At 40.4% G+C, this 15,485-nt stretch overlaps 2 protein-coding genes across 6 annotated transcripts in view; one reads left to right on the forward strand and one right to left on the reverse strand.

The window, feature by feature from the left end:
- MID1 (midline 1) overlaps positions 1-15,485 on the reverse strand; it is a 615,186-nt gene that overhangs the window by 149,237 nt on the left and 450,464 nt on the right. The gene's annotated exons all lie outside the window — the stretch shown is intronic.
- LOC137757074 (heterogeneous nuclear ribonucleoprotein A1-like) lies at positions 11,892-13,411 on the forward strand. The gene has a single exon (XM_068533679.1). The coding sequence runs from the start codon at positions 12,226-12,228 to the stop codon at positions 13,051-13,053; it is 828 nt and encodes a 275-aa protein (XP_068389780.1). The 5' UTR covers positions 11,892-12,225; the 3' UTR covers positions 13,054-13,411.

The raw sequence follows: 15,485 nt of genomic DNA on the forward strand, positions 1-15,485 counted from the left end.
AAAATTTAGCGGCAGTATTTTGAAAATGGTACAGTCGTTATACCCTAAAAATAGGAATTTACTGTAAGGCACAAATATACCCATTTATGTATTAATTTTACCAACTAATATATCTTTGGCACAAATATATTGAGTATACACTGAGGATATGTGTATTGAGTATATATATTTTATCAATAGATCTTAATCTAAAACTCAGTGGAGACCTTGCCCATGATCAATGGAGTTTTCTTCTTGCTCATTTTGCCTTCTATCTATACTGTCTTGTCTCAGTATCTTTTCACAAAGTCTTGCCTTGAAGAAGGGTAACAACGCCCAAAACATAGGCACTTTTTTTTTCCTAAGGGCCCCTCAAGGAATACAATAGACCTAAAACCTTGGAGAGTTCTGCAGAGACTTTCGAAACTGGGAGACTCAAAAGCAGTGTTAAGGGACCCGAGGGCAATTCGGCTCCAACATCAGTCACCACAGAGATTTCCAGGTTGACTGGGTTGATATGACGTCCAAGGGTCTGGGCACGTGGGCCCCATCGCATTGAGAACCACCAAACACTCTTCCAGGTCATTTTTAGAAGCAGCATCAGGAAGTCCTGTAGACTGTTACCAACTAACTCGATGCGAAGTTGCTCTTTCATTAAATACTTAAATGGCTTCCTTAGAAAGGGGCAAAAAGGTCTCCTGCTGCATTACTTAGTTAACTATTATACCCTAATAGACAGGGTCCTTGTATTGATTCTTCACTGCACAAAACAAAGAATATCTGTAAAAGGAATTAACTTAATGGAAATAATATTTATTTGGGGGAGCTGGAGACTTCCAGACAATAATAAAGAATGCATTAATACACCTAACACCCAAATGGTTGACAGGTAATGCAATTTACGTAAGGTTTCCTTTGAGTTTCCTCTTTTCAACCATTCCTTCATATACCCGTTGCTGACATTTTTTTTTTTTAAATACCAGCAATTTGTGGAATACTTTATATAAATTGTCTCTAATCCCTACCCGATCCCTAAATAGTCGGTATCACTTCCCCCATTCTGCAGATGGTGACACTGAGGCGCAGAATTAAGGCATCTTGCCCCGGGCCACACGGCTGGCACAGGGCAGAGTCCAGTTTAGAATCTGGGTTTTTCTGACTCTTAAAGATCACTTTCCTCAGGAACATGTTGCTGCTATGTCCGCAAGGAGTCCGAAGTTTCTGATGTACAAATGTAAAGAAAATTTGGATGCTGTAAATTCGGGTAGGGCTTCAACTACTTCTGAACTTTAATAAAAGACGACTAATACTTAAGCACTGGTCGTGCGTCTTCACCAGGAGCCAGTCAGGAATTTCACAAGCTCAGCACTCCCCAGTCTCCCTTAGAAGGACTGACATCTGGATCGTATTGGCAAGTCGGTGCTTTAAACATGAGAGAAAATTAGGACAAAAACCTAACACTGAATTACTTCCACGAGTTCACGCACCAGTATCTCCCCAAGTACTTTCTTTTTTAATATATAACCAGCTTGTCATCCGTCCTTCCTACGCAGTGAACAATGGCTGTGACCTCCCAGTTAGCAAGTTCACGGGAGAAATATATCAGTTATAATTAATGTTTACTAGAATAAATGTAAATATTTAAAAACACACAACTGTTCTAAGCACATGTGATTTCCATTTTATTTTATGAAACACTAAAAATCCACTTGTCCGTCCCATTAATTATAACCTGCTCTCAGCCCTGACCTGTACATAACTCCCTCTGACGTAAACTGGGACCAGGCGCTCAGGATGGAAGCAGCCTATACCCCAACTGGGCTACAAAATGTCAAGTTCCCAAAGCTCTCAAAAGTGGAACCTGACGTTTTTCTAAGATTAGAGGCAGTTGATGAATTTAAGAAGAGGGCTTAAAAACTCACCACAGTTAAATCCTACAGTAAGTCCTGAAATATCCAAAATAAACAGGACTAAGGGGGCTCCGGGGACACCAAAACCTCACGAAAAGAGAAGAAACACTCTCTAGTAGGTGGTATTTCTTTGCAGAAAATAATGTACATGCGTTCAAGCAGCATTAAGAAGAATGCAACAGTAAACTTGGAGGCATGAGGCCCTCTTGAGATCTAAAGGAGTCATGAATGGACCATGCAAAAAATTTCTCCTTCTGCTACATGTGAATGATTGCGTTTACACTGCCTATACATCCTAAATGTTGAAGGCAAAAAAAAAGAGAATGGATTACCCTTCTAATAGTACCTTTCTTGACACAATTATAACATGGATTCATTTATAAAATTCCCCCAAAGCAAAATGCCTGGAAGAGAATCTAACCCCTAAGAAGCAACATTTGGTAGATCGATCTTCCCAGCCATCTTTCTATACATCTTATCCGCAAAAATGGGATCAGACTTCACATTTGATTTTGCAAGTTGGTACATTAAATATAAAAGATTGGGTGATTTTTCATGTTCAGAGACCCTTCTGATTCCTCAACACTCATCTTAAGTACCTTTTAGTACAACTGAAGTATTACTGCCACTTGCCAAATCAAACAGACCGTGTAAACCGAAGATTTAACAATATTAAAATGTGAGCAATTTCTTTCTTCCCATTACAACATGCATTGCAAGCGAGGGAGATACGGCCCCTGGGGAAAGAAAATTAGTTCTTGGTGGCAAAAAATCTTCCTCTTTTGATGGACAAAGCACAGATATACGTAAATAGATATACGATGTAGTTGTACTATTAGAATTTCATGGAGGGGGCAATTAGGACAAAAATGTTTTAAAAGGCTCCATGGCGGATCAGTAACGAAAAGGGGTTGTGAAAACACTGCACTACAGCATCAGACTTGTAAATAGGGGCCTTTACATTGCTGGAATTCAAAAGATGAATTTTTCCATTTTAAATGTCTCACCCTTGAATGAATTCCAGCCCATTTCCGAGTTGGAGAAACCAAGGTTCCAAGAAGCAGATCTTTACAGAGTTGACTTTCTGCGATACGCCTACGGTCAGCTCATGTTATATCTGCCATGTTCTGACTAAAGACTCAGTGGGGGTCTGGGTTAGGAGGCACATGTTGGGTGAGAAGATGCTTTGAAGACAGATGAACAGATCATCTCTGAAAGGCCTAGGACGGTGGGGGGGGGGGGGGGCGGGGCCGGGCGGTGGGGGAGTCTGCGTTTCAACACTTATGAGCTCTTGCTCTGTGCTGCCCTCTTGTGCCGTCTGGGCCTCCAACACGTCTTTTCCCAGTAACCTTAAGATGCCCCAGATCGATGGACCATCTGTCCTCCAGTGTTTCACGGCACCCGCACCCAGGAGGAGGTCACAGAGAGAACGCCCAAAGACATAGATTTCCTTGCAGGAAGAAGCAAGTGTGTCGGGGAGGAAGGAAAAGCCATAGCGTTTCCAAGCTGAAAATCTTCATCACTTTCTGTGGGAGACAGAACGCCAAAAACGGTGGCATTCTTGCCTTAATCCCCAGAACCTATGAACATGAGATATCACTGCCCTGACTGTGCTGTGTTATACACAGCACAGTTGACGTTAGGGGAAGATGATCCAGATGGGCCTGACCCGACCACACGGGCCCTTAAAAGCTGAAAGCTTTTTCCACTTGACGGCAGAAGAATTTAGAGAGATCCTACATGTGCGAAAGACTCAATGTGCCATTGCTGCTTTGAGAATGGATGGCCACGTGAGAAGGAACGTAGGTGGCCCCTAGGAATGAAGAGTGGACCCCAGTTGACAGCTGTCAAGTAAATGGAGAGTTCATTTCTCCAACTGCAAGAAAATGAATTTTGCCAACAACTGGAGTGAGCTTGGCAGGAGGTTCTCCCCCAGGGCCTCCAGATCAGAGCCTAGCACGGCCAACACCTTGATTTCAGCTTCATGAGACCCTGAGCAGAGAACACAGCGGGCCACCCAGACTTGTGACCTACAGAACCATGAGCTAACAAATGGGTGTGGCAATTTGTTACGCAGCCATAGTAAGCTAATACACCTTCCCTTCGTCTACTCTACAATCATACCAATGGGTGGCATCCTGGCAATATCTGTCTCCTAGGTCACAGACCCCGGTCAGTGACATCAGTCCAAATAAAGTTTCCAATCCTGGGACTCTCAGACTGTCTCAACCCTTTGAGAATCTACAGTCAATCTGCCTAAGGGATCAACTGTCCCTTAGGCAAGGGACAATTGATCCCTGCCCTGATCAACTGTCCCTTAGGAAGATTTTCATCACCTTCCACTTAATGATCAAGTATCAAGTTCTCGGTGCTCACCCGCCTTCCCACCCTCCACCACCTGGTTTACTGAGTGCTTGGCGTCTTCTCCAGCTCATGCATCCATCTGATGTACTTCACTTGAACTGTCTTTTAACTGCTTAGAACTTTTTTCCTACACCTAGAATGTTTCATCCACTTCACTAAGTCCCCAGTGACTTCATTTTCCTATAATGGGTTGCTCAGAGGATTAAGTCAGAATACTCTTCCACGCCTTCATTTTCCGTAGGAAAACTAGAAGCAGTGATTGTTAAGTCATATGCCAAGGTACAAAGAGTAAGAAGGGGATTAGGCAACAGACGTGGCTGAACTTGAAGTTTTCTCAGTACAACCATCCCTCAGTATCCAAGGGGGGTTGATTCCAGGACCCTGTAGCAAAATCCACAAATGCTCAAGTTCCTTATTTAAAATGGCCCATTTTTTGCATATAACTTACTGCACAACTTCCGTATGCTTTCAGTCATCTCTAGATTACATATAATACCGAATACAATACAAATGCTATGTAAATAGTGGCAAATACAATGTAAATGCTACATAAATAGTTGCCTGCGAGGCAAGTTCAAGTTTTGCTTTTTGGAACCTTCCGGAATTTTCTTTTTTCAGAATATTTTCAACCTGCAGTTGGCTGAACCCACAGATGATGGACGACGAGTGGATGCCGACAGTATTTCATCACCTCTTGTACCTGCTGCATGTTTTAAATCTTTCTAGGCCTCATCTTCCTCGTTTGTAAAAGAGTAATAGTAATATTTAACTCATAAAGCTGCAAGGAGGAAAAAAACAGTGATGGCCCATATAACAGAAACTGGATTATGCAAAAAGTTAAATATCACCGTGAAATGAATTCGGGTAATAGCTTGCATAAAATACTTTCAATTTTTCAGGAGGTAGCTTTGTAAATGATCTCTTTATCTCTTCTGTTATCACAAGAACAAAGTCACAGTTAACCTTCTTTAAGGCAGACTTTAGCCTTGACAATAGACTATGGTATGATGTGGAGATCATTACATTTGCCCTTAGGATGCCGCATTCATTACTCTGACCAATAACAACAAAAGAGTTTTAGGATCAGGAAGAAAGTTCTGCAGTTGTTATATTTGTTAGGATATTTCTGTTGGTTCTCCTGTAAAGTTCAGTAAACCACAGGCCCCCTGAGGATGGTACCCATGTTCAATTCATCTTGCACATCTACAAGGTCTGCTGAGAACTATGGCCTCAGCAGGCACTTGACTTATTTATGCACCAAAAGAAATCAGTTAAAAGAGTGAAATTTAAGCAGAAAACTGTGGTGAGCTCAAAAATTGATTTTTTTCCTGAATTTTCTTATTTATTACGATCCTAGTCAATATGGGTTTCACTTTCCTTCAAATTAACAGATCTCAATACTTCTATGACAGAACCAAGGAGGGTTATTTGGGGGCGGGAGGTGCAGGAAGTGGGCCAGACCTCCCCCAAGTCTCCATGGTCTTCAGCTTCTGACTTGCGCTCAAATCAGAAAATAAACTCAAAAACTGTGATATAAGATGGCTGACATATTTCAAACTGTTTTCTTCCTTTTGCATATCCAGCCCATCACCCAGGAAGTATTTCCAATGTATTTCTAATGGCCACATCCTGTAGGAGCCATCTAATACCAACTGCTCCTTCGCGGATTGGAACATTGGGGACTTCCACGTCCAGATTTAAGGACACTTGCGGAAGAGCTATTCTTTCTGTAAATCACTTGTTATTAAAATAACAATGGATGCACTCATTAGTCAAAGATCATCCTTCTGGAAGTGTATCAAATGCAGATAAACTATAAAGAAGCATTGTTGATAGTTTCTTTTTAAAAATGTGAACTTAATGAATAACTTTGCTGTTAAAATTCAGCAGCCAGGGGCAATGAAAAACTCCCAGGACTTTACATTCACGGCCTTGGCAGACTTCTCAATGGCCTATGTTCAAGATATCCATAGCTTCCCTGACTTAAAAATCTCAAAACCACACAAGGTAGCATTATTATAGCCTAAACACACTTTAGAAAAGATACTATTTGCTGATTTTTCTTTATTTGCTAACAAGGCGATGAAGTCTCTCAATAGCTCGGCCTTCAAACAGGTGGCATTATTTGCTGCTTTAAGGTGTGTACACTGGCTTAAGGAATGTGACATGCTGCACAACAAAGTGCTGATTAATCCTAGTACCTTTCTAAGCTATTCCCCTGAGGTCTGCCAACTTCGGCCGAGGCCAAATCTAGTCTTCTGCTTGTTTTCTGTGGCCTGCGAGCTACAAGTGGTCTTTACGTTCTTAGGTGGTTAAAAAAAAAAAAAAATCAAAAGCATATTTTGTGACCCAGGAAAATGATATGAAATTCCAATTTCAGAGTCGACAAAAAGCTTTTTCGGAGCACAGTCACCTCCAATTGCTTACCGATTGTTTATGGCTGAGTTGAGGAGCTCTGACAGAGACTGCATGACCCTCAAAGCCCAGAATATTTACTATCTGGCCGTTACGAATAAGTGTGCTGAACCCTGGCCTAGATTTATGTGGTATGAGAATGGTGCAAACAGCCCAAAACTTTGCCCCCCTAGGAGTTCGGGTCTGTCCATAGATCCTGGAAGTCTCATGACCTAGCTCTGAGCACTACCGCCCTTGTTACACTTAAACACACACACACACACACACACACACACACTTTTTCCTAATTTGGGGGGAATGAGGAAGGAAGAAAGTAACCAATATCAGGGTCAACCTCCAGTCTCTATGGTTGTGGGAATATTCTGCTTATACCCTTCAGAGAGACAGAATAGGAGTATTTTAAAATCCGGGAGAAAATCTACCAAACAATTAGCAAGTGGTTCCTGACCTTTTAACCACTGCCATCCCCCTTCCCTTGTTTAAGGGGAGGAGGGGTAGTGGTTGTCTTTGTTAAAAACAGCTTCATTGAAATATAATTCACCCATCACAAACTCAACCACGTAACGTGTACAGTTCAGTGGGTTTTAGTGTCTTCGCAGAGATATGCAACCATCACCACTAATTCCAGAACACCGGCATCACCCCAAAAAGAAACGTCCCACCCAGTAGCAGTCACGCCCCATTCTCCCCTCCTCCCAGCTCCTGACAACCGCTAACCTACTTTCTGTTTCTATAAAATTTGCTTATTCTGCACATCTCATATAAATACGTCATTCAATATGTGGCCCTTCATGGCTGGCTTCTCTCACTTAGCATAATATATTTAAAAGCCTCTTCACTTTTAACTTCACACATCCCCCGGTTTAGAAGTGTCTGATGAAAATAATCACTTTTAAGTAATGACTATCCAATTTCCTTTGAGTTTTTTGAAATGAGTTAAGCAGCCCACAAACTTTTCTTACAGGCCAAAGGGACGCCCCTGAGTCTCAGCAATGCCATTCAGGGCATCAGTCGGCCTCTATACGCTCATCCTACCATTTACCCAATAAATATTTGTAGAGCATCTGGTATATGCCGAGTACGGTGCTAGATGGGGAACAAAGACATGCCCCCCGAGTTTCAGATCTATGTCTTCACAACCTTACTTTTCGTTAGATACTGGCTTGATCTGTCAACCCTTACATATCGTATTGCCAACACACTGTGTGTATTTTCCAGAGTGTTAGTCTTTTATATAAAAATGATGTAATTTCTTAAGGGGCTCTAAATAAAATTTGGCCTTCAACTTGCCAAATAGCTGAAGAAAGCTCCTGATACCTCACGCACTCTTCTTTTCCTACACATCAGCCCCCTATTTTCTTCTCTTCCATCTTAGGACTCCTTCATTTGATTAATATTTTCACTCCTGTAATACACATCAACACGATACTGCACATGTCCATGGAGTATCAGACAAGCAAAGGAATAAAATTCAAACCTCGCCCATTACTGATTTTTTTCTTAGTACCTAAATGCCGGCCATCATGTTATTGCTCGCTCACTAGTAAAGACTCAGAATTTCCATTCCAGAAGTAAGCTAGGCAAAGTCCCTATAATCCAGACAGCGAGAAGTGAAAATACTGGTCTTAAGGTCACTGGGTATTGGAAGCCAAATGGTACCTCTTTCCTCCAATCAGGTGAGTCTTTCCCATGGACAGATCATTTAACTGTTGGGCATTTGTACTTATGAACATTGCTTGCTCCTAAAGGATACAGTCCAAATCAAACACATCTGGGCATATTTAACCTAGAAAAATGCCCCCAGAAGGTCTTGTTAGCTTTGTCTTTGAAGTGCTGTCAGAGAACAGAGTAACTGCAGGTGTTCTGTGCTGTGTAGAAGGGCAATCAGGAGACACACACAGATTTCACCTATGGACAAACTGTACCCGCAAATGCTGTCCCAAATTGGAATGGACCTCGGCAGAACCCCCTGCCGTGTAAGCATTCCTGGGGCCCTTAGATGCTGGTGATATTATAGGAATTCAAATTGCATCAGGTTTGAAGAGGTGGACCAGACCTTTCACTCGCAGGGATGTAGATTCTCTGGCGAGCCTGTGATAGGAGCCCATGCGGAGAGATTTTTAGCTTAAAGCAGCTATGATGGTTCAACCCCAAAGATCGGGGTGTGTTTTCGAAAGTGATAATGATGAGGTCTCAATGTCAATGGTAACATAATCTTTAAACGACTTATGCAGCAATTTAGCAAATGAAAAGGAGAGCATTAGTTAACATTTATAGGTAAGTGTTGGAGATTTTTAACCTGTCCAGATAGTATTATATTCTTTCTTAAACAAATATCATACGATATCACTTATATGTGGAATCTAAAAAAATGATACAAATGAACTTATTTACAAAACATGAAACAGACTCACAGACTTAGACAACAGACTTATGGTTACCAAAGGGGAAAGGTGAGGTTACCACCTATGGTTACCAAAGGGGAAAGGTGAGGGAGGGGATAAATTAGGAGTTTGGGATGAACATACACAAACACTCCTATATATAAAATAGAATGTCAACAAGGACCTACTGTATAGCACAGGGAACTCTACTAAATACTCTGAAATAACCTATATGGGCAAAGAATCTGGAAAAGAATAGGTATATGTATAACTAAATCACTCTGCTGTACACCTGAAATTAACACAACATTGCAAATCAACTATACTCCAACATAAAATAAAAAATTTAAAACAAAACAGAACAAAAAACAAACAAACAAAAAAGATATTTGGGCAAAGGCCAAAAGTAGTCTTTGGGAATTAAAAAGAAAAAATATATTCATATATATAAATATGAATGATAAATGCTTACTCTTTATACAGAGATTCTTAAAATGATCATTAGACAAGAGCTCCATGAGAAAACCTGAAATTTAAAAACATAAGGCAGTATGTATTTTTAACAAGAAAATTAGGAACCATAGGGAAGACTCTACCTTGACATTAATTATGAAGAACACAATAATTTAAAATCTAGTGGCACGCCATTGCCTTAGGCTGGAACGAATCCGAAGTATTCTTCATTTCTTGATATTACGTTTTCTACCCTTGGTTCAAAATTAAAAACCTCGAAACTCTTGTACACTAGTACAATAAAATGCTTTTAGAAGGCTTTGTTATCAGGGGAAAAAAAATGAATTACTTCTGCTATATACATGTTTAAGACTGACAATTTTTTTCTTATATTAAATATTACTTGCTTATCCTGTTATAACTTGAGGGGCTCCAATGAGATTTAGTACCAGCTAGAGTATTTGAAAATCCCCACAGCTTCCGTGACGATGTTCCACTACATGGGTCATTTTATCCCAAATAACCAGTAAGTTCCATTTAAAAAATTCACTTTCCATTCATTAATTCAGTAATCCATCCATTCAACAGGTAGATAAATAAGCTTTGTGCTACGCATTGGGGAAAATTCCACTGTACAGGTTTCAAGGACTCAGTTCAAAGAGGTGTTTAGGGGCCTCCCTGGTGGCGCAGTAGTTAAGAATCCGCCTGCCAATGTAGGGGACACGGGTTCGAGCCCTGGTCCGGGAAGGTCCCACATGACACAGAGCAACTAAGCCCGTGCGCCACAACTGCTGAGCCTGAGCTCTAGAGCCCGCAAGCCACAACTACTGAGCCCGTGCGCCACAACTACTGAAGCCCACGCGCCTAGAGCCCGCGCTCCGCAACAAGAGAAGCCACCGCAATGAGAAGCCCGCGCACCGCAACGAAGAGTAGCCCCCGCTCGCCGCAACTAGAGAAAGCCCGTGGGCAGCAACGAAGACCCATCGCAGCCAAAAATAAATGAAATAAAATAAATAAATTTCTTTAAAAAGGGGCGTTTAAAAGAAATGCCAAAAATCAAAGGCTTTTTTTTTCTTTACCGACATTTTATGGATTTGAGTGGATGTTCAGCTGCTGTGATAACCTCAGCAAATCGATCACGATTTGTAAGAAGATACTGTACCCCTAAAAGGTCACCTTATATATAAAGGAAGAAGGGAAGGCAAATATGAGCACGATTGGGGACCAAGGTCACATTATTAGGTTTATCCCACGATACTGTACCTTTAAAATAGAGCTTGTCAGGCAATAATGGAAATTAGAAAGATGTTATTTTGGATCCAGCAACCCTTTGCTACATAACTCCAAAAATAAATGAACCTCTTGCTCTGCTCATAAGGACTGTGTAGGAAACGGAAGCGTGCATAAAGTCACCATAACATAGATCTTAAATGAAGTTAAATGAAGGATGCCTGAAGTTATAATGTTATAACTTCACTGAGGCTTTCTGAAAGAATACTACACGAAGAAAACTGGTATCATTTCCTACAAGAAGGGCGATTTTAGCCTATATAGTGATTTGTATTCTCACTTTAGAAGTAAAAATTCCTCTATATAATCCTATAAACAAAGGAGGATCATTTTCTTAGCTCATATGGATATAATATTTCTTCCTCTAAAGCCTTCTCTCAACATAATCTACAAAGCCCTTTGGGCACTTTTGAAATAGAGTCAAGCATTTTCAAGTATTTTTGAGTATTATTTGTCATACTATGAAACAAATACATTTGCAAATGTATTCTATTATTTGGGGAGTCAATCTGCTTTCCAGTGTATTTTTCTTGGTAAATTTTCTTATTAAAACTCATACACTCCCAAGAGCCTTTGCTGTATTTAAGCATCACTTGAGTTTAGTCTGCGGGGAACATTAAGTGCACAGAAAAGAACAAGAACACTTCAGGACACACCTTCATCTAGAAATAGCGATATCTCCAGGCAGTTTATAAATCTCTACTCCTGAGAAAGGAAGGCTTCAGCATTCCTGGGGGATTTGTATTATAATACAGCTCAACGGCATAATTTACAGGCACGGCCATAATAGCTGTGAATTAATGGTAACTATTGTCCAAATCCTTGAGCACACTGTACCAACTTACATTCTGTTACTAACAAAATGAGGGAAGGGTGAAAAATAAAGTGCAATTTAAATTGTATAACTGATACAGGAATATTTAATTTTCACATGAGGTTACAGTTTATCCTTTTCTCAGGCACTTCGTAATTTATATGTACATATAAAATATATATTTTGAGATACGTTCGGCAGATTACTTCTTTCTGCCCGTGGACGCCGCCGAGTAAGCATCGTTGACGTCTCCCCCCCCGCCCCCCCTCCACTGCCGTCATGTCTAAGTCAGAGTGGGCGACTTTCTTAAAGAGCATTTGTAGTCGATATTGGCGATGTACTCCTCCCTCCTAGTCCTTTTGTTGCGCGTGCGTCGAATGGAGTGAGGGACGCATGCGCTCGGCGCTTCTCGGCCCACCCAGCACCCAACATACCGCCTCCCCCAGTGCGGAGAAGCACGTGGCTTGCTGCGACCAGAAGGAACAATAAGTGTTTCTCACCCAAAGAGCCCGAACAGCTGCGGAAGCTCTTCATCGGAGGTTTGAGCTTTGAAACAACCGATGAGAGTCTGAGGAGCCATTTTGAGCAGTGGGGAACGCTCACAGATTGTGTGGTAATGAGGGATCCAAACACCAAACGCTCCAGAGGCTTCGGGTTTGTCACATATGCCACTGTGGGGGAGGTGGATGCGGCCATGAATGCAAGGCCACACAAGGTGGATGGAAGAGTGGTGGAACCAAAGAGGGCCGTCTCAAGAGAAGATTCTCAAAGACCTGGTGCCCACTTAACTGTGAAGAAGATTTTTGTTGGTGGCATTAAAGAAGACACTGAGGAACATCATCTAAGAGATTATTTTGAACAGTATGGGAAAATTGAAGTGATTGAAATCGTGACTGATCGAGGCAGTGGCACAAAGAGAGGCTTTGCTTTTGTAACCTTTGATGACCATGACTCTGTAGACAAGATTGTCATTCAGAAATACCACACTGTGAATGGCCACAACTGTGAAGTAAGGAAAGCCCTATCTAAGCAAGAGATGGCTAGTGCCTCATCCAGCCAAAGAGGTCGAAGTGGTTCTGGAAACTTTGGTGGTGGTCGTGGAGGTGGTTTTGGTGGGAATGACAACTTTGGTCGTGGAGGAAACTTCAGTGGTCGAGGTGGCTTTGGTGGCAGCCGCGGTGGTGGTGGATATGGCGGCAGTGGGGATGGCTATAACGGATTTGGTAATGATGGAAGCAATTTTGGAGGTGGTGGAAGCTACAATGATTTTGGCAGTTACAACAATCAATCTTCAAATTTTGGACCCATGAAAGGAGGAAACTTTGGAGGCAGAAGTTCTGGCCCCTATGGTGGTGGAGGCCAATACTTTGCCAAACCCCGAAACCAAGGTGGCTATGGTGGTTCCAGCAGCAGCAGTAGCTATGGCAGTGGCAGAAGGTTTTGATTAATGCCAGGAAACAAAGCTTAGCAGGAGAGGAGAGCCAGAGAAGTGACAGGGAAGCTACAGGTTACAACAGATTTGTGAACTCAGCCAAGCACAGTGGTGGCAGGGCCTAGCTGCTACAAAGAAGACATGTTTTAGACAATACTCATGTGTATGGGCAAAAAAACTCGAGGACTGTACTTGTGACTAACTGTATAACAGGTTATTTTAGTTTCTGTTCTGTGGAAAGTGTAAAGCATTCCAACAAAGGGTTTTAATGTAGATTTTTTTTTTTTTTTTTTTTTTTTGCACCCATGCTGTTGATTGCTAAATGTAATAGTCTGATCATGACGCTGAATAAATGTGTCTTTTTTTTAAATGTGCTGTGTAAAGTTAGTCTACTCTGAAGCCATTTTGGTAAACTACCCCAACAGTGTGAAGTTAGTATTCCTTCAGGGTGATGCCAGGTTCCATTCAAAATTTATTCACAGCCTGCTTTGGTGGAGAAGCTATTGTCTTCCGAAACCTTGGTGTAGTTGAACTGACAGTTACTGCATTGTGACCTGGAGTTCACCGTGAAAAAAGGGTCACCCAAGCAAAGTCATGGAGTTTTTTGATTATTAATATGATTGTTGGCACATCCTATGCAATATATCTAAATTAGATTATGGTACCAGATATAGATGGGAATGAAGCTTGTGTATCATCCATTATCATGTGTAATAAATAAACAATTTAATACCCTCTTAAAAAAATAAATAAATAAAATATATATTTTAATTCTAATACTGATAAGAATCTACCACTAATAGTATTTCATACAGTGATTATTTTTTACTATCTTTTAATTCTAAAATAGAAAAATATATTTATGTAATATATTAAGATATAATAAAGTATACTTTTACCCTGTAAATATAATTTAAAGGAAAAAATGTAGCATTATAAATAATAAATTGTTTTCACCATATAATTTAAATTTTAAAAACAGACTGCATTTTCTCTTGCCTGTTTTAAAGTTTTTAAATGCCTTAAAACCTCTACCAATGGAGAATTAAGAGAAACAAGTCAGAGGAAGATCCAGTATTGTGCCAATTTCTCAATAAAATTTTCTATGCACATACAGATATAACTCATTTTATAAAGGTATTTTATTATCTATCCAATTTTCTATCTGTTAAGATAATCATGATATCCAGTGTAAGTGATAAAACATCAATACGAAGTAAAACAAAACCACACTTGCATGAAGTCTTATTTTAATTTTGTGTGTTCAATTCATATTTTAAAGTATTGAGTATAAGCTATTTAAGAAACAAGGGCTGTTATCGTCCTCCATTAACCACTAAGCTTCAGCCATAATGTGGAATAACAAATTTGAAGAGATTAGTGTTATCACCAGTGCCCAGATGGGCACCCAAACCTGGGATATAGGCCCATTTGGGTGTGAGAATTTTACCTGGGAGATACGAACACACCTACATTGGATTATGAAGCATTTCTTCACCTTTTAAAAACCTATACAAATGAGATACCACTATACACCTACTAGAATGGCTAAAATAAAAATAGGGTCAACAACTAAAGCTGGGGAGGATGCAGAAAACCTGGATCACTGATACTGTGCTGGTGGGTATGTACAATGATTCGGCCACTCTGGAAAACTGTTTGGCAGTTTATTACAAAACGAAATATGTATTTACCACGTGACCCAGCAATTACACTCCATGGTCACTTATTCCAAAGAAACGGAAATTCACGGTAACACAAAATTCTGTACACAAATGCTCATAGCAGTTTTATCTGTAATAGCCCCAAACTAGAAACAACCCAGATATCCTTCAACAGGGTGAATGGTTCAACTGTGGTACATCCATACCATGGAATACTACTCACTAATGAAAAGGACCAAACTACTGATAGATACAACAACTTGGATGAACCTCCAGAGAATTATGCTGAGTGGGGGAAAAAAAGCCAATCTTACATATGATTACGTTTATATAATATTCTTGAAGGGTCAAAATTATAGAGATGGAGATCAGATTATTGGTTGCCAGGGGTTAAAGATGGAGGATGGGGTAGGTGAAGAGTGCATAGCACCTCCTTGTACATTGTTTTGCAATTTCCTATAGCTCTAGAATTATTTTAAAATAGAAAAAAAAATTTAAACCATATTCCTTTATCAGCAGAGCCCTGGGAAACAAGAGCATCCAAATAGCCACGTTCACAGTTGTAGGGTTGGTCAGTTTTATGGTCTCAGCTCTCAGTCGTGGCAATTCTAGGCACCATGCCCTGTAAAATACATTCTTTTCCATTTCTACCTTTTGTAGTATTTACTGTTCTGCTTAGCATCTCATTTTTGCTTCAAGGATATAAACACATAAACATGAGTATAAATGTAATTTCATTTCTGAGATAGTTTTAAATATAAGGTATGTAGTATGTACAAG

This window comes from Eschrichtius robustus, chromosome X, assembly GCF_028021215.1.
Source record: "Eschrichtius robustus isolate mEscRob2 chromosome X, mEscRob2.pri, whole genome shotgun sequence".
Taxonomy (NCBI): Eukaryota; Metazoa; Chordata; class Mammalia; order Artiodactyla; family Eschrichtiidae; genus Eschrichtius; species Eschrichtius robustus.

Excerpts from the sequence above, each read along its gene's own strand:
- LOC137757074 (XM_068533679.1), top strand. The coding sequence starts at position 12,226 with ATGAGGGATCCAAACACCAAACGCTCCAGAGGCTTCGGGTTTGTCACA.